Below are 19,866 nucleotides of genomic sequence, written 5' to 3'. Positions count from 1 at the left end.
ACGAGGCAGGGATGTCCTATGTCCCCCTTGCTGTTTGCACTTGCGATTGAGCCGTTGGCCATCGCATTAAGAAGTTCGGGAGCATTGAAAGGAATGGTGCGGGGAGGAGGGATAGAGCATAGTGTGTCCTTATATGCCGACGACTTGCTGTTATACGTATCGGAACCGAGTGTGTCGATAGGGGGAATATTGGAGCTACTGCGAGTGTTTGGATCTTTCTCGGGGTACAAACTGAATCTAGACAAGAGTGAGTATTTTGTCGTGTCTCGGCCGGGGGTGGGGGGCTGTCATTCCGTAGGGCAGGGACTCACTTTAAGTATCTGGAGGTGCAGGTTGCCTGGGATTGGGGGAAGCTTCGCAGGTACAACATCTCTAGTTTGGTGAGGAGAGTGAAAGCCGATCTGGCAAGGTGGGATGGTCTCCCTCTGTCACTGGCGGGTCAGGTACAGGCGGTTAAAATGAATGTGTTGCCGCGATTTCTGTTTATTTTTCAATGCCTTTCAATGCGATTTTCCTGCCAAAGGCTTTTTTCAGAGGGATTGAGGGAAGGATTACCTCGTTCATATGGGGAGGGAAGGTGGCCAGAGTGAGAAAGGGGCTGCTACAGAGAGGAAGGCAGGCAGGGGGTTTGGGTCTTCCAAACTTGATGTACTACTACTGGGCGGCGAATGTGGAGAAGGTGCGGAGCTGGGTCAGAGGGGTTGATTCCCAGTGGGTCAGAATGGAGGAGTTTGTGAACGGGGTCGGGATTGAAAGCACTAGCAAGAGCGCCGCTCCCGATAGCCCCGGGGAAATACTCAGGCAGTCCGGTAATAATAGCTTCATTGAGAATTTGGAGACAGTTTCGCCAACACTTTGGGTTGGAGGCAGGGTCAAGGGAAATGCCGATTTGGGGAAACCACAGATCTGAGCCAGGGAGGTGGGATGAAAATTTTCGGAAATGGGAGGAGAAGGGGATTAAGATGCTAAGAGATTTGTTTCTTAGGGGTCGGTTTTCAGGATTGAAGGAGCTAGAAGGGAAGTATGGGCTGAAGCAGGGGGAAATGCTTAGATACATGCAAGTTCGGGATTTTCCCAGAAAGGAGATACAGAGCTTCCCGGAGGAACCGGCCTCCACATTGCTGGAGGAGGTGCTGACGACAAGGGGACTGGAGAAGGGGGTAGTGTCAGCGGTTTACGGAGCTATTTTGGAAGAGGATAAGACATCACTGGAAGGGATCAAAGCAAAGTGGGAGGAAGAGTTGGGAGAGGTTAGAGGAGGGGTTCTGGTGTGAGGTGCTCCGGAGAGTAAATGTCTCCACCTCGTGTGCGAGGTTGGTGCTGATACAGCTGAAGGTGGTATAAAGAGCACACCTCACGAGGGCGAGGATGAGCCGATTCTTTGAAGGAGTAGAAGATGTGTGTGAGCGTTGCGGGGGGGGGGGGGCTAATCACGTTCATATGTTTGGGTCCTGTCCAAAACTAGAGGATTACTGGAAGGAGTTTTTTAGGGTAATTTCCAAGGTGGTGCACGTGAAACTGGACCCGGGTCCCCGGGAGGCAATATTCGGGGTGTCAGACCAGCCAGGGTTGGAAACGGAGGCGGAGCAGATATCGTAGCCTTCGCCTCGTTGATCGCCCTAGGCAGATCCTGTTGGTATGGAGAGCAGCCTCTCCACCCTGTGCCCTGGCCTGGTGGGGGGACCTGTTGAAATTCTTGACTCTTGAGAAGGTTAAGTTTGAACTGAGGGGAAGGATGGAGGGGTTCTAGAATTCATGGGCATTATTTGTTATGCACTTTCAAGAACTGGATAACATCGAACATCACTTGGGGGGGATGGGTGGGAGGGGGGCTGTGTGTATTAAGGGTGACTATGGGTAATCCGTGATTCCTTTTTGTCATTTGTTTATGTAAACATGCGGGCTAATGTTTGGGGTTGGTGGGAGGATGGGATAGTTGTTATTGTTATGGGGATTGACATTTGTTGCTGATTATTGTTTATTGTTGGTGGGTGTAAATTTGGGAGAAAATGTGAAAAAGGAGAATAAAAATATTTTTTAAAAAAAGAAAACGAGTGTGAGGCACTCATGATCCTAATAGGATGCACTCCGAAAGATAAAGTTACCCCATAACGGGTTATCTGACTCAAAGACCACAAAGATTACTGTTGTGGGAATGTGGGAAGTGGGAATCATAAATTGATGCAGCATAGGGTCAATGTACATTACTGGGGCTGAATAGCTGCTCGGAATCTGCCTGCAAGGTATCAGAGTGCCTGATGCAATTTTAAACTCTGATACAGAGTGGGATAGAAAGAGGCACTTGGAGTAGGAGACTTTTGTGGAATATAAATGCACAGATCAATTGCTTGAATGGCTTGTTTCTGTGTTATAGACACAATGTGTAATTTTATGGTATTGATTACCAAAACCAGAAATAATGCTTCATTAACAAATGTCATCCCTCATCTCAATAAGCATAGAAATTAGTTTATTTAAATAAACAGACTGAATGTGTTTTGAGTAATCTTGAATAGGTACTTCTCATTAACAGTGCAAACTGCCTCCTTTAAACAAATTGTGCACTCTCCACATAACTCAAAACTGAATAGTAAAAATGTTTATGGAAATGCTACTTTGGGCAAGATGATGCAACGCTACTCCTCAACCATATATTAAGCACTAATTGCGATGTTATATTTTTTAAATATTGGGATTTTTTGTTTTTTAAATAGTGAATGCTGTATAGTTCAAAGTAATGTTCAGTAAGTTCTGTTCACTAATGATTTGAATATAAATACCCAAGATTTGTTTTAAAATTCATTTTTATGGGATGTGGGCTTCGCTGGCTAGGCCAGTCTTTGTTGCCCATCCCTAATGGCCCTTGAGAATCATAGAACAGTGCAGAAAGAGGCCATTCGGCCCATCGAGTCTGCACCGGCTCTTGGAAAGAGCACCCTACTCAAGCCCATGCCTCCAACCAATTCCTGTAACCCAGTAACCCCACTTAACCTTATTGGACACGAAGGGCAATTTATCATGGCCAATCTACCTAACCCCGCACATCTTTGGACTGTGAGAGGAAACCGGAGCATCCGGAGGAAACCCATACAGACACAGGGAGAACGTGCAGACTCTGCACAGACAGTGACCCAAGCCGGGAATCGAACCTGGGACCCTGGAGCTGTGAAGCAACTGTGCTAACCACTGTGCTACCGTGGTGGTGAGTTGCCTTCTTGATCCATTGCAGTCCATGTGATGTGGGTACACTTGCTGTGTTATTAGGCAGGGAGTTCCAGGATTCTGACCCAGCGACAATGAAGCAACGGCTATATATTTTCAAGTCAGGATGGTGAGTGACTTGGAGGGGAACTTCGAAGTGGTGGGGTTCCCATGTATCTGCTGGCCCATGTCCTTCTAGATGGTCATGGTCATGGGTTCAGAAGGTGCTGTCTAAGGAGCCTTGGTGAGTACGTGCAGTGCATCTTGTAGATGGTACACACGGCTGCCACTGTGTGTCGGTGGTGAAGGGAGTGAATGTTTGTGGATGGGGTGCCAAGCAAGCAGGCTGCTTTGCCCTGAATGGTGTTGAGCTTCTTGAGTGTTGCTGCAGCTGCACTCATCCAGGCAAGAGGAGAGTATTCCATCACACTCCTGACTTGTACCTTGTAGGTGATGGACAGGCCTTGGGGAATCAGGAGGTGAATTACTCACGCATAATTCCAAGCCTCTGAACTCCTCTTGTAGCCAAAGTATTAATAATGGCTAGTCTAGTTCAATTTCTGGTCAATGATAACCCCCAGGTTACATGATAACTTATTTCAGTCAAAGGACATTCAGCCTATATTTATGCTCTATGTGAGGTTCCTCCCATTCTACTTTCTTCAGATCACCCATATCTCATTTTGTCAATATACCCTTCTATTCTTTCTCCGCATATTGGGAGCGATCTGCCAGCCACACACCGCCAGAAAAGCATCTTGGTGGCGCAGTGTGTCAGGTGAAAGCCAGGATACCCCACTCCCGGGATCCACCCGGCACGCAACGCCTCGCGAGATTCAACGCAATCTCGCGAGACGCTGCAAGGAGAATCCTGCCTACAATGGGCAGGATCAGTTTTTGGCAAATCTGCATATTAGAGCGAGGCAGAAAGCCTTACTCTAATGTGCAGATTTCCAAGATACCTGTGGCTTTGGGATTCAATCCCTTCGCCTCGGGGACCTCAGGCAGGCAGTTTGGTACTAGTCCCCACAAACAGGGACCAGACTCAACGGCACTCGTGGGGCTCTCCAAGGGGATCGGAGATCCCAGTTGCATGCCGTTTGAGCAGGGTGCTGCCCTGGCACTGCTGGTGCCACCTGGGTACCCTGGCAGTGCCACCTGTGTGCCAGATTGGCACTGCCAAGGTGCCACTGCCAGGTGTAAGGTGGCATTTTGTGTGCACATACGATTGGGCTGGGATTGCCCACCTTGGGTGTTTTCGGGGGGGGGGGGGGGGTGGGTGGGGGGGTGTTAGGAGTGCGGGGGACCCTCCCATGTTGCATTCGGGGTGTGGGGAGGTCCGGGATTTTTTTTGTGGGCCACGGAGATCGGGAATGGCGTCCCGATCTCTCGCTAGAACAGGGAGATCCAGCGAGCGGAGCTCCCGTTGTAAAAATCGGGGCTATGTGCGGCCTCGGCCGTGCACGTGTTTCTCGGCACTGCTCACTAGGGGACTTTGTTCCCTTTTGGGAAGATCGAGCCCATAATTATCTATAGAACCATAGTATTCCTACAGTGCAGGAAACCATTTGCCCCTCTGAAAGAGCACCCCACCCAGGTCCACACCCCCGCCCTATCCCGTTAACCCACCTAAGCTGCACATCTTTAGACACTTGGGGGCAATTTAGCATGGCCAATTCACTTAACCTGCACATCGTGAACACAGCTCAGTCCATCACACGAACCTGCCTCCCATCCATTGACTCTATCTACACCTCCCGCAGCCTCAAAAAAGCAGGAAGCATAATCAAAGAGCCCTCTCACCTTGCTTACTGACTCGTCCAACTTCTTCAATCGGGCAGTAGATACAAAAGTCTGAGAACACACACTAACAGGTTCAAAAACAGCTTCCTCCCCACTGTTACCAGACTCCTAAATGACCCTCTTGTGGACTGACCTGATTAATACTACACTCCTGTATGCTTCATCCGATGTTTATGTATTTACATTGTGTACCTTGTGTTTCCCTATTCTGTATTTTCCTTTTCTTTTCTTTTATTTTCAACAGGGGCTGATTCAGCACAAGGCTAAAGAGTTGGCTTTTAAAGCCGACCAAGGCAGGCCAGCAGCACGGTTCAATTCCCGCACCAGCCTCCCTGAACAGGCGCCGGAATGTGGCGACTAGGGGTTTTCACAGTAACTTCATTTGAAGCCTACTTGTGACAATAAGCGATTTTCATTTTTTTTCATGTACTAAATGATCTGCTTGAGCTGCTCGCAGAAAAGTACTTTTCACTGTACCTCGGTACACATGACAATAAACAAATCCAAATCTTTGGACTAGCTTCCTCTTAAATGCTATTTGCCTCCATTTAAAAAGATGTTTCCGAGTAAAAATTTCTCCGAAATTGCTTGCTGAAATTATGACCTCGAATTTTGAGTTTCCCCATAAATGGAAACAGCTCCTCCGTGTCTGTTCTATCAAACCCTTTCATAACATTAAAGGACTCCATCATGTCACCTCTTTCATGCAGCAAAGAGCCTCAGCCTGTTCACCCTTTCCTGATAATTAACTTCCCAGTTCTGGAATCATCCAAATAAGCCATGATTAGGGGGCAGCATGGTGGGGCAGTAGTCAAGGTCCTGGGTTCGATCCTGGCCCCGTGTGGAGTTTGCACATTCTCCCTGTGTCGGCGTGGGTCTCACCCCCACAACCTAAAAGATGTGCAGGGTAGGTGAATTTGCCACACTAAATTGCCCTTTAATTGAAAAACAATAATAAAAAATAAAAAAATATGCATAAGGCCAAAGGACAGCTCCTGCTCCTTCCCACAACTTGTGATTCAAAAATAACCTGCCAATTCATGCCCACCTACCCACACAAACCGTATTATGGAGAGGGCAATGTAATATCCGGTTCAACTGGTTTGGTAAAAAGCTCTCTTGACTGTCAATTATTTAGCTGAAAATGTTTGGTGGGCTGCCAATATCAATACCTGCCAACCTACTGTATTATGGGGGAAGAGCTTGGGTGTGGGAGGGAAGGAGCATGGTACCCCTCAAATTTTGCATTCCCCCCCAAAAAAAAAAATTTGGTGTCATCCATTAATTTTGATATTGTACTTTCATGTTGACCTTTTTGGAATAACATTTTTTATAATATCTTTAAGAAAATATTCCACATGAATACACTGTCTGGGTGGGTGGTAGAGGCCGGTTGCCTCACATCCTTTAAAAAGTACCTGAGTACGTCATAACATTCAAGGCTATGGGCCAAGTGCTGGCTAATGGGATTAAGTAAATAGGTCAGGTGTTTTTCATGGGTCTCGGTGCAGACTCAATGGGCTGAAGAGCTTCATCTGCTTTGTATTTTCTCCGATTCTCAAGTTTCTCCTCCTACCGGCGAGTTAACTGGTCTGCAATTCCCTAGATTTGTTCAAACTCTTTTTCTGAATATAGGGTCATTTATTTTCTGCTAGCCTTCTACCAAAATTCAAGCTCTATTATACATACACAATATATTATATCTATAAAAATGTGTATAAAATATAAATATACACACACACATATGCATACATAGTCTGCTTACCTAGTTTCCTTATGTATGCATGGATGTAATTTAGCTGCACCAAGGGCTTTATCCTCCCTCAGTTAAATTACTTGATCAACTATTTTCCGCTATTCTATGTTAAATGTCTCGATGTCCTTTTATATGTCTTTTTCTTGTATTTCTGCTAAAAACTGAGACTAAATAAATTTAATATGTTTGCTATTTAGCTGTCAGTAGTGATCTTTTGTATTCCTCATGGCCCTATCCTTATCTTAATTTTCCTTTTATGTGTCTAAAGAATATTTTATTATTTCTTTTCATAATTGCATACTGTATTTCTAAACTTCTTTCCCAAGTCCTTTGCATTCCTGATTGTCATTCTCTCTTTTTTAATGTACTTAGTGTATGCCTCTTTCTTTCGATTCAATTTTAACTTTATCTCTTTATTCATTTTTAATATCTTGTCAGTTGGTTTCTTCCTTTTCCTTAGTGGAAAACATTCTTAAGCAATTTTGAAAAATATATGTAAATTTGTATGTTTGTGTCAAATGAAGGGAGCTGCAAAAATGGCATTCCTAAATGAGGATAGCAAAAAAAAAATAACTTACTTTATTTTTATAATATCCACACCAGTCACAGTGAGAGTGACGTGATCCCCCGCTGCTGCCCAATCGAGTGGCTCATCATGTAAGGCAATTCCTGGAAATGAGTAAATTTGTAACCCCATAGTCAGCTTTCTGGGTTATGACACAGAATGCAATATCAGTGAAATGTGCATTTAAAATGTTTTTAACTTTGGTTGACACTAATCTGAGTCATAATTTCTCAACATGAGTACGCAGCATTGTAACGACCATTACACAGCATCCTGCTTGTACTGCCAGACTGTGAGAAAAGTGCATCAGATTTGTAAATGTTGCATAATGCCTCCAATTTGTATTTGAAAGTGGTCAAATTCATTAACAAAGTTTAAACTGTTCATGAAACCACTTTTTGTTCGTTACTGTGTTTTTCACATTTCACTAGTTCTTACGCAGCATTTCCTGAGTGATATTTTAAAATTATTTTCTGTTATGTTTTTCATCAGGTCACACTGTTTTGGCAGCAAGTAACTGTTTGCTACCATGTCACAAAAATACCACTGAACGTTTTAATAGCTAATGACTGTTTATGGAGTTATGGCATAAATGAGTAAACCAAAGGAAAGCTTAAAACTGTTAATACGAAGTGAATGTGCACCATGACCACACCTGATACCACAAACCTCACGCAGTTTATCACTAACCATCATTAAACCAGCATCAAACCTCTTTAAAAATCAGCACCTCTCCAATGCAAAATTTGAAAACCTATAATTAAGAAACTAGTCAAATCCGATATAATATTTTACTTCAGACATTTCAGATCCCTAAATGATTTTGAACAATTATGATTTCTCTACTGACAACTGATCATAATTACATAGCAACTTCTTGTTGATTAACAGTTGAGCTTGAAGAATTTTCTGATGACGACACAATGCATCAAACACAGCAATGCATAAACAATTCAAGTACAGAATAAAAATAAAATCAACAAAACATAACCAAAACTGAAATATAAGCATCTTTCTGAATCAATCAATTGGCAGTAACTGTTTTGCAGGATCTTGCTAAACTAATGACAGGTTAGAATAATTTAAGATTTCTTTCAGTTGTTCTCGCTATTTATCCTTCCAATTAATAGGTCAGCTAACATCAATATTCTGTTATTGCATAGTTTTGAAATGCTTAACCGCACTCATTAAGGTAAACATTTGAATTTTGTAATCATTGCGAATATATTCACTGAGTAATCAACTTTTGTTTTACAAAATACATCTTTTTTCTTCAAAAATAAATCAATTTTCACATTATGCAGACAGTTCAGTTTTCTGGTCATTAAACATTACTTGGGAATATTGAGTTGCTTGCTGTGCAATCATATCTCCTTATCTAAAACTTTCTTCTGAGGTAGACTTGGGTGAAAATGCACAGGCAAAAATATTCCAGAACTTCACTACTTCCTTTGCCATCCAATTTTGCTTCTTTGTCACAAAGCGCTAAAACAGGTCAAATTAATATTGGCAAAGGGCTCAATAAACACTTGTGCAATACTGTTAGAATACGGAGGACCTTTCATGGAGGTTTAGTCCTGAAACAGTCAGAGAGGATCAGCTCCAAACATTCAGTTACAATGCCACAATAACTGGCTGCTGCAATGAAGCAGTGGATTGATTGTCGGCACTGTTGTTACCTTGTAACAATACTCTGTAAGAGCAGTGCAAATAAAGTACCAATGGCATGCAGAGAATGGTATATACAATGGTAGAATACAGCTCTGATCCCACGGAATTCCCTGAGCTATTGATGCCAGCAGTGCTGCTGTCTGAAAGTCAAGCAAAGGCCAGCCACTTCTGCAGAAGGGGAGAGGAACATTATCAGACAGTCTCATGTGCTCTAAAGCAACACGCTTGTAAACCCATGAACGGGTTGACTACAAGAGGCAAATGACCACGGGGTGGAGTCGGAGTGGAGAAAGTTGAGAGAAAATAAACTGAGGTTGGTACATCCAAATCAAAAGGGCAAACCTAGTTTCATACAATTCCATCTGGCAGGCTACTTTTTAAAAAAATCCTACGGTACAAGTCCTAAATTTGTGAGACAGCGCATTGCACATCTTATATATAGGATTGGAATCAACAGTGAGATATACGCAAATACATCAAAAAATGTAATGATGAAAACTGAAAGCACAAGAGTGTGATTTAACCCCTACTGGCTCAGCAGTTTCCTTGATCAGCATTTCCCAGAATGGATAAACAAAACCTAACTTCCCACCACAAAAGAACACACATTCCAAAACATGATTACCTGCTTCATAATAAAGCTATTAGCGTAAAGAGCTTGAAATAATAAATTTTAATCAATTTCAAGCTCTAAAGCTGTCCGCAAGATCAGAGGTCTAGTCATATTATCAAAGTCATCACTTTGAATCAGTGAGCAATACTTAAACAGTGAGAACAGAATATGCTGCCGCCAACAATATTGAAGAAAGTTACAAACTTTGGTTCATCCATCTTCACAGTCCCCTGATCAAATAGACGTTGTACTGAATTAGCAAAAAAAGACTTCAGGAATATGGCAACAGATCTAGATACACATGTATTTATGCAACACTAATAAGATATTAAAGCTAATTGGTAAACCCTACTATTGCCTCAAACGTATTCTACCACTAATGCTAAAAAAACGTTCTTGGCATTCTTCTATATTTTTCACTTCCAAAGTACTCTGGCATTTAGTGAAATGGGTGAGCCAAGATATCTTTATGTTCTTCAGAAGTCAATGCATGCATGAAATAAGTACCTTTTTTAAAATATAAATTTAGAGCACCCAATTCTTTTCCAATTGAGCAATTTAGCGTGGCCAATTCTCCTATCCGGCACATCAATGGGTTGTGGGCGTGAAAACACAGGAAGAATGTGCAAACTCCACACTGACAGTGACCTGGGGCCGAGATCAAATCCTGGTCCTCAGGGCCGTGAGGCAGCCGTGCTAACCACTGCACCACTGCCGCCCATTCCACATCAGTCCCTAAAATCAAAAACACACAAACTTCAAGTTTTCAGGGGTCAGTAAACTGTGTGAGAGTGTAGTCAACTATATTACACCAGTAATGGGATGGCAGGAATCCACCAGAATTTTTGTTATGTATCAGTGATCCATGCTGCAAAGTTCATGGGCTGGATTCTCTGATTTTGGGACTATGTCCCCACACCGTCGTAATAACTGTGGACTTTCGGACTTCCGGTGACGGCAGGCGGGAGGTGGCCGCACAATGGAGAGCCCCCGCTCGGGAACGGCAATTTTGGGGCTTTAAGCCCGGTCCCAGGGTCCGCGGAGGCGGCAGAAGAAGCACGGAGGAGGCACTGAGAAGACACAGGAGGAAAAAAAGAACAAAGAAAAATGTCGAGGGTGAGCAGAAAAACGGCCGAAAAAAAACCAGCTGGAGGTCCGTCGGGGAGTGGAAAGGTCACTGCGGGGTCACCAGGAAAAATGGAGGCTGGAGCACCAGGGAAGGCCGCACTGCTTACGGCTGAAGAAATAACCAAGGTGATGGCTGCGGAATTTGAAAAGCAGTTGGCGCAGATTGCGAAATGCATGGAGACGGTGAGGAAGGAGATGAGGGAGGCTTTGAGTGTGCTGGTGGAGGAGGCGGTTTCCCCGGTGAGGACGGAGGTGGCGAGCGCAGTGGCGGAGGTGCGAGAGCAAGGGGAGGCGCTGAAGGAAGTGAAGGAGACGTTATTGCAGCACGGTGATCAACTTGCCTCGATGGGGAAAGAGATGCGGAAGGTGATGGATACTAACAAGGATCTGCGAGGAAAAATGGAAGACCTGGAAAATAGATCCAGGCGACAGAACTTGAGGATTGTGGGGCTGCCCGAAGGAGTTGAAGGACCGAAGCCGACTGAGTATTTTGCCGCGATGCTGGCAAAACTACTGGGGGAGGACCCCTCCCGATATGAACTGGATCGGGCTCATCGGTCGTGGAGGCCTGTACCAAAGGCGAGTGAGCCGCCAAGGGCAGTGACTCTGTGCTTCCGTAAGTACAGGGTGAAGGAAAAGGTCCCGAGCTGGGCCAAGCAGAAGCGGGTGGTGCAGTGGGCTGGAGCTGGTATACGTGTATACCAAGACTTTACGGTGGAGCTGGCAAGGAGGCGGGCTGCCTTCAACCGGGTGAAGAGGGCACTGTACATTAGCAAGGTGCAGTGCGGCATTGTATATCCAGCGAAGCTGAGGGTGACTTACAAGCTCAGGGACTTTTATTTTGGAACGGCGGAAGCAGCGGAGGAGTTTGCGAAAGCAGAAGGACTGTGGCAGAACTGACAAACTGAGGAATGGCCATGTGCCGATGTAACCTCATGACTGTTTTTTCTTCTTTTTTGTATCACTGCGCGCGGGTGTAGAGATTAAAGGAGCCAAGGTGGTATATATTTGGACGAGGGAAGGGACGGGACTTTCACTCGAAATGAGAGTTCTTTGGGGTGTAGGTGGATAGGCGGGGTTTGTGTGCTAAAAGGGGATCTTTGGGCTTTCCTGGGGCCGGGCAAGTGGGAAAGGGACCCGGGCGGCGGCCTCCACGCTGGCCGGTGTGTGCCGGCCAGTGAACGGGAGTGAGGTGGGGGAGGGGCTGCGGCCATCGGAGCCTGGCAGAACAGGGTCCGAGTGGTCTAGCCGGGGTGGAAAGTTGGGGGGGAAGGAACCGAGGGTAGGGGGAGGAGTTTTACAAGAGGCAGTGGATGGGAGGAGCTGGAGGCCTGGGGTGGGGGGGTGGGAGCTGTGTAAGATTAAGGGTGACTACAGGTAATCCCTGATTTATTTTTGTCATTTGTTTATGTAAACATGCGGGTTGAGGTTTGGGGGTTGGTGGGTAGATGGGATCGTTGTTGTTATTATGGGGACTGACATATCTTGCTGATTATTGTTTATTGTTGATGGATGTAAATGTGGGAGAAAATGTGAAAATGGAGGAGAATAAAAAAAAATTTTTTTTTTAAAATAACTGTGGACTTTCAGAAAAACTGGCGTGAAAGGGCCACATATTCCTAGCCCTGTGGGGGCTAGCAGGGAACCAGAGTAAATCCAGCAGCTTTTGCTGCAGATACTGGCCCCCGTATTTCCGGGTTGGAGACCGCGCATGCGCACGGCAGCGGCCTCGCCGTGCTCCATGGCAGACTCAGGCCGCGGAGCTAGACATTAAAAATAGACTCCCCGATCGGCCGAGTGCCCGACCCTGACCGCCCGCCCAAACATTGCCTGGCCGTGTATCAGGCTCCCCCTGCCCTCTGATCGGCCCGCCCCCGACCAGGGCGGCCGCGGACTGAGTCCACAGCCGTCACGCTAGTTTCCCGACTGGCAGGACCATGTTAGATCCACAACGTCGGGACTTCGGCCGATCGGAGGCGGAGAATGGCGGGGCGGGCCTCCAGCAATGGACGCAGGTAGGTAATATGCGGCGCAGCGTACTCTCTGAGAACGCCGCTTTTCGGGGCCCGTAGAATCGGGGAACAAGCGCTGGTCCCGATTTTGTGCGCCAAAATGGATTCTCCGCCCCGGCGCTGGCCACGATTTCGGTGTCAGGGTGCGGAGAATCCGGCCCCATCTGTGTGGGTGCCTCATTAAGCACAGGATCAAGGTTTGGTCATGGTGCAACCTCCCTCATGACTGTCGAGACTATTAACATTGATTGTCATGGTTCATGAACTATTGAACACGAATAATTATTTGGATAACTAGCAACCTGAAGGTCAGTGCCTGCACTGCCACACCCATGAGAGCCTGGGGATGAATTTCCATGGAGGTTCACCTGCTCGTCTGCTGAAACTTTGGTGGAAGACTCTTAGAAACCTGTTAAATCTGTTAAACAGTATGAACAACATTCCTACACCTCTTGCTTCTAAGATGCAGCTGACAAAAGGGAAAACCAAAGCAAGCATTCATCACCTTTGTCTTCAGGGAAAGAAAGCAACAGAGGAAATGGATTTGATGCAAGGAGATATCCAGCTCTTATATTCACAAAGCTGGCACTGGAACATAACTGGCTGTCACATTTAAGTTAGTTAAGTATTAGACAATAATAGTGCTAAAAGACATTAACAGACGATTTGGAGAATTGCCTACATAATGAGTGAGACTTGGCTGAAACAGTGTACCAGTAATTGAGATAATGAATTGGGAATTTTTCTGTTTTTGGCTTAAAAGAAATATAGTGCTTAATTACAAAGCCCATGTTATTCTTCAACGTAATTCAAGTTCTAAATTAAATCAGTTACCACAGATTAAATAGATAAATCGGTACTTTGTGTCAATTTTAACAATTTGCCCTTCACCTTTAATTTATTTTAAGCACTTCACACCTGCCAATGATTATTTTGTTGCACTAGGAAAGCAGCTGTGCTTTCATTTTTTCCCACTTAGTATGTGGGAATGTATTATTCACATCAAGCCTCTAAAATGTTAAACTATAAAACTTAAATTTACTTAATTTTGGGGATGGAACCAGCTGCTGAATTTGAACAAACAAAATACTCAGGCCACTCCCTCAGGTCATCATTTGAGTATGGAGTTATCTTACATTTGTCAAAATATGTGTACCTATATTCTATTGCAAAATTTAGTGTTTCCATGAAATCATACATCATTTAATTCATCATTTCTTTCTCCCATTAAATTAAAAACTGCAATCTTGTTCAATCTAATTTTGATACTGATTGTACACCATTGCTCACTGCTCAGGATAATGCCCAACAAGCATCTGCAATTGAACTTACCCTTAACAATGCAAGTTTCATTTGGAGGCATGACCAGCACTCGATCTCCAGTTTGAACATATCCTGCTTCAATTTTACCAGTAACACTGAATCCTGACCCTTGATCTACAAAATGGGAATGATTCAATAAGTTATTGTGGAACACATAACTGCAGTGATGAAGAATTTAGACTGGATTTGCCAAAACAAAGAAAGCAATTTTGCACCTGTCATGCTAACAAACAGCCTCTGTAGCAAATGGAGCTTTTAATGTTCTATCATTTAGCATAGTGAATCTAGATAAAGTGCTCCCTATCCAAACATGGAGGTTCAATGTCCCAAACTTATGATGCAAGTTTTCAGTTGGAAGATAAACCACTGCCAAATTCAACCTTCCTGCAAAAAGAAATGATGAATACAAACAGGCAGTCAATTCCTCTGCAGCACAGAGGGAAAATCAGAAACAACGTCACTGCCATTTCTGAATTTGACTTGGGTCAGACGGGTTTGATATATAAAAGCAATAGAAGATGAGCAAGTTAACATAGAAATGAACTGAGCTGTGTTTTTGTGACTGTAAACATACATTCTAATCAATATTTGTTTGGACGCTTAGGATCATGGCGCATTTAGTGTATTTATGCAGAGGCAACTGAACTTCAGACATATATGCAGTGAACTAAAAGTTTGATATTGTGGAAGATATGACTATCTGGATGCAATTTTGTTTCTTCCTGCCTTTGTGGTGGTCTCTTGGTAACATGACCTGAGAAGTGGATCAATTCCCAAGCTCTAGCTCTCTGAAGTTGTTTTTGCATAAACACAATCAAACTTATGTCTTACATAAGAGATGTCAAAAGTGAAATGTCTGGAACAGAACCATTTGCATAATGGTGTTCAGTAATTCTCCATATGGGCTGTCTTAATAGCAACATCAGAAGAAATGTGCTTAGTGTATTGGTCAGTCCTTAACCTGCCCGTGGGTGACAGATTGTATAATCAACTTCCCAATTAAGAATAATTCAAGATCTACAAGCAAATCCTGAAATGATGTCAATATCTGAGGTGATGCACTTAGGTAATGTTATTAGATCTGGTGACTAACTAAGACCCTTAAAAGTGCACCCTGCCAAATGTGATTCTTCAGGTTTGCTGATTATCAGTGTCCTTAAGAAATTCTATGGCACCCTAACATGAAACTAAAATGTTTCATTTATATCTTCCCCCTGCTCAACTATTCATAATGAGTATCGCTGACTTATCGCTGACGCTGAGGGAGAGACAGTTCAAATTTATCTGAGTTTATTGACAATACAAAGCTGGGTGGGGAAGCAAGCTGTGAGGACACAAAGAGGCTGAAGAGTGATATCAACAGTTTCAGTGAGTGGGCAAAAAGGTGGCTAATAGTATAGGTAGATTGGCCACACTAAATACTCCTTAATAATATATATATTTTTAAATGTTAGTATTCCGAGGGATTTTTGAGCCCTTGTACCATAGCCACAGAAAGTTAACATGCAAGTTCAGGAAGGAATTCATTAGGAGAACATTAGCTTTAATTTCAAGGGGTTGGAGTATAAGCGTAAGGATGTTTTGTGGCTATTATATACAGCTTTGATAAGCCCACATCTGTAGTGCTCTGTGCTCCTCCTTACCTTCGAGGGAGTCCAACAAAGGTTCACTAGATTGCTTTCTCAGATGAAGGGGTTGTCCCTAGAATCATAGAATTTACAGTGCAGAAGGAGGCCATTCGGTCCATCGAGTCTGCTCTGGCCCTTGGAAAGAGCACCCTGCTTAAGCCCACGGCTCCACCCTATCCCCGTTACCCAGTATCCCCACCTAAACTTTTGGACACTGAGGGGGAATTTATCATGGCCAAACTTCACACAGTCACCCAAAGTCAGAATTGAATCCAGGCCCCTGGAGCTGTGAGACAGCAGTGCTAACCACTGTGCCACCGTGCTGCCCGAGGAGAGGTTGAATTGTCCCCTACTCTGCAGTTTAGAAGATTAAGAGGTGATTTCATTGAAACATACCAAATTCTTGGAGGGTTTAATAGGATAGATGCTGAGAGGCTATTTCCCCTGGTTGGAGAGTCTTGAACTAGGAATCAAAATGAGGGGTCAGCCATCTAGGATTGAGATGAGGAGAAATTTCTTCACTCAAAAGCGAATTAAACGTTTGGAATTCTTTATCCCAGAATTCTGTGGATGTTCGGCCGTAGAGAACAAACAAGATTGAGATTGCTAGGTTTTGGAAATTAAGGGAATCAAGTGACATGGGAATAAGGTGGAAAATGGAGTTCAAGTAGAAGAATGGCCATGCTCTTATTGAACATTGCAAGTTTGAGGGGTTGCATGGTCAACACCTGCTCCTATTTCGGATGTTCCTGTTTTCTCTACTGTTCTATCTTCAACATTTTTGCAGTTGCTTACAGATTTAAGGGGAAGGGGAAGTTTTCTTGCTTAGATTGCAAGTCAATTTCATCAGCTCTTTGAGAGAAACAAGGACGGCTCTTAAAAAAATACTAATAAAAATTCCTACTCACACCAGTGTTGTAGATAATACTGAATGCTCTCGAAGTTACTTACTCATGTTATATCAAATTATGCACTAATTAAGCTGAATAAAACTAACATATGTTAAAAAGAACACTAATTCTTACACATGACCGGAACCTGTCCTGTTTCTGCAAAATCATTAGCTACAACACATGCTTGGATTTGGAGAACATTTTCAAAATAATGGTGCATACACATTTTTAAAAATAAGCAGAGGTGGGGTTTTCCAGCTGGAAAAGGGAATCCCAACAGCAAGAGAATTCCAGCCCAGAAAACAATGCGTCCAGACTACAATTTGCTCTGGACATTTTAAAAAGCTGCTAATATTGGCTGAAAACTTCGCAAGGTGAGGTAAAAGATTCATAATGAAAACTTAGAAAATAACTTGAAAGGTAAAGTGACTAACCTAATGTTATGCAAAAGATATTGGGAAGATAAGACAGATGTGATACAGCACGTTTCAGAACCTCAGACCACCTTAAGAATTACAGTCAATTAAGTGCCTTTGAAATGCAGTCACTGTTGTAACATTGGACAAAATAGCAGTCAATTTGCACACAAAAGCTTCCCCAAACAACATACTGACCAGATATTCTGTTATAGTGATGCTGATTGAGGGATAAATATTGGCCAGGTCACTGGGGATAACTCTCCCCACTGTTCTTCGAAATTATGCCATAGGATTTCTTTTGGTCCAAGGGGTTCAGTTTAAAGAAATATAGCACATCCGACAGTGCAGCACTCTCTCAGTACTGCACTGGAGTTTCACCCAGGATTATTGTCTCTGGAGTGGGAGTTGAATCCATGATTTTCTTCATGGGCAAGAGTGCTACCAACTGAGTCACGGAACAGCAAACTTATAGTGCATACAGATGTGTTCCATAGGATAAAATCAATGGGACAAGTAAAGCATTAAACTTTTAAACACAAACCTTTAAAAACATCAGCCACACACAATCTAAATGGCTTTTCCACCGGTCTTTGTGGTGACTTGAAAAAGTCTAAAAGAAAAAGAAATATTGAAGTAGATACAGCCATTAATGTACCCACTTGAAATGAATGATTATATTTAACAAATAATCTTAATGTAATTGCATTCCCCATTGAAATTAATGATCGCATTAATCTAATAAATTATAAAACAATTATAAATAGAATGAAAGAGGAAATAAAGTATCACATGATGCTGACCAATCTGCTCCAACAGGCAAGGTCCATTGTACCAGACTTTGAGTTCAGGTACTTGACTTCTGGTGATTAGATTCTCGCCATTCAGTCCCGTTGTAGGGATGTAAGCGACATCAGAATCCTAATAAAGGCAGAAGTCCAGAGATTATACACTGCAGATTTTACATTTTTGGAGCACGGGTTCTTGGTTGCAATCTTCGTGATGAAGAGGAGCACCTCCTGTTCAACTACTTGCTTTATCGCAATTCATTAAAAAAACACATTAAAATTAAGAAAATTAACATACATAGAAAGTAATATAAATATTCCTATTGTGACACTAATCCTTTCATTGCGCAATGAAAAAAGATCTGACAGACTAATGGCTAAATTCCATTCAAGGGTGGAATGTAATGCCAATTTGCACTTGGTATTATTTATCTTAAAAATAGATCAGCAGTAGCAAAACACTTCAATAGAGGATAAGTCATCGAAATATACTTTAAATATTTGTAATTAAGAAAATCAAAACCTTTCTATGTGCTTTGTTTTTGTGTGTTTTTAAACCATCATTCATGTCTTCTGTTTTCACTGCTGCCACAGAAACTGAATTTTACTGTTTAGTTCTCTCGCATGACTCAAAAAGGGAGCATCTTACAATGTGACGTTAAATTGGGATTTATAATGAAAGCACTAGTCAGCAGTGCCGTTAAAATGTGAGACATTTAATTTCCTAACGTACAAGTTATGCATGTTTATCTGACAAATTACTTTGTATTGCGATAGAGAAAAATGGAATATGGCAGCCTCACTATATATGGACATCTTACCTTGAAACCTGCTTGCTTCAAGAAATGTCCAAGTTTATTCGATATCTCTTTAAATCTTTCAGGTTGCCAATTCACCTGCAATGCCAACCAAAAACTGTCACCGTTAGATGAACAAACCATTTTCTCGTGAGACACAGGAAACTGTGGTATAAACTGAATTGAGGTAAGGTGTTAGACATTGACTCATTAGAGTTACCTGATCCATTTTATTAACAGCAACAGCCAACTGTGTTACGCCAAGCGAACGAACTAGCAATGCATGCTCTCTAGTCTGTCCACCAGCCTCAAATCCAGCCTCAAATTCTCCTCGGCTTGCATCTACAACTAGAATTGCTACATCAGCCTGGAGTTGAGGAAGAAAATTAAAAATACAAAGTTCACTTTAGTTAAATGTCCTGGCTTAAGAAAAACACTTTTTTTCAAACATTTTATAAAACATATAAAACATTTTGAAGATTTTATTAAATGTCAACTTTTCAGTGATTTTTGTTTTTATGATATTTTCAAATTTGTTTTATTTTGCAAAACCAATTAGATAGGCTGAAAGGAGTAGAACAGGATGCACTAAGTGCCTTGACAAGCCAGAGAAAAGATTTAAATATTTGGTAATATTGCTCTGGCTAAGGATAGAGATGGACATACACAAAAGGAATGTCAGTGTGATATTGGATAGGGATCCTTAAGGTGAGCAGAGGGGTGGGAAAGGCTCCCATATATATATACCCTTCTGCACTGTAAATTCTATGATATTCTTCTTCACTGGCCAGAGCATCCTTGTGGAATGGATGCAAGAACCTCCATGAACTGCCCAACTTAGCTTGAAGTGGACGCTGTTGCTTCACAGCGCCAGCGATCCGGCTTCAATTCCCGGCTTGGGTCACTGTCTGTGCGGAGTCTGCACGTTCTCCCAGTGTCTGCGTGGGTTTCCTCCGGGTGCTCTGGTTTCCTCCCACAGTCCAGATGTGCGGATAAGGTTAATTGGTCACGCTAAGTTGTTCCGTAGTGTCCAAACGTTAGGTAGGTTTCTGGGTTATGTGGATAGGGTGGAGGTGTGGGCTTAGGTAGGGTGCTCTTTCAGGGCCGGGATAGACTCAGTGGGCCAAATGGCCTCCTTCTGCACTGTAAATTCTATGATTCTATGATATGTGAAAGTAAGAATCTTCACACTGAAATAACTTTCATACGTGATCTGGAAAGAAGGAAGGCGAGAGATAACCTTATAGAATAATTAAAAAATAAATGAAAAAA

At 43.1% G+C, this 19,866-nt stretch overlaps 1 protein-coding gene across 2 annotated transcripts in view; it reads right to left on the bottom strand.

The window, feature by feature from the left end:
* Positions 1-19,866, bottom strand: part of hbs1l (HBS1-like translational GTPase) — a 264,743-nt gene that overhangs the window by 14,486 nt on the left and 230,391 nt on the right. For both annotated transcript variants that reach the window (XM_072499712.1, XM_072499713.1), the window contains 6 exons: positions 18,815-18,961; positions 18,619-18,693; positions 17,813-17,930; positions 17,554-17,622; positions 14,082-14,186; positions 7,339-7,429 (listed from right to left, as the gene is read on the bottom strand). In XM_072499712.1, coding sequence (XP_072355813.1) covers positions 7,339-7,429; positions 14,082-14,186; positions 17,554-17,622; positions 17,813-17,930; positions 18,619-18,693; positions 18,815-18,961 — 605 coding nt within the window. The remainder of the gene's footprint in view (positions 1-7,338; positions 7,430-14,081; positions 14,187-17,553; positions 17,623-17,812; positions 17,931-18,618; positions 18,694-18,814; positions 18,962-19,866) is intronic.

The sequence above is a fragment of the Scyliorhinus torazame genome, chromosome 4 (assembly GCF_047496885.1).
Source record: "Scyliorhinus torazame isolate Kashiwa2021f chromosome 4, sScyTor2.1, whole genome shotgun sequence".
In the NCBI taxonomy this organism is placed as follows: Eukaryota; Metazoa; Chordata; class Chondrichthyes; order Carcharhiniformes; family Scyliorhinidae; genus Scyliorhinus; species Scyliorhinus torazame.
This window is presented reverse-complemented; position numbering and strand designations above follow the sequence as displayed.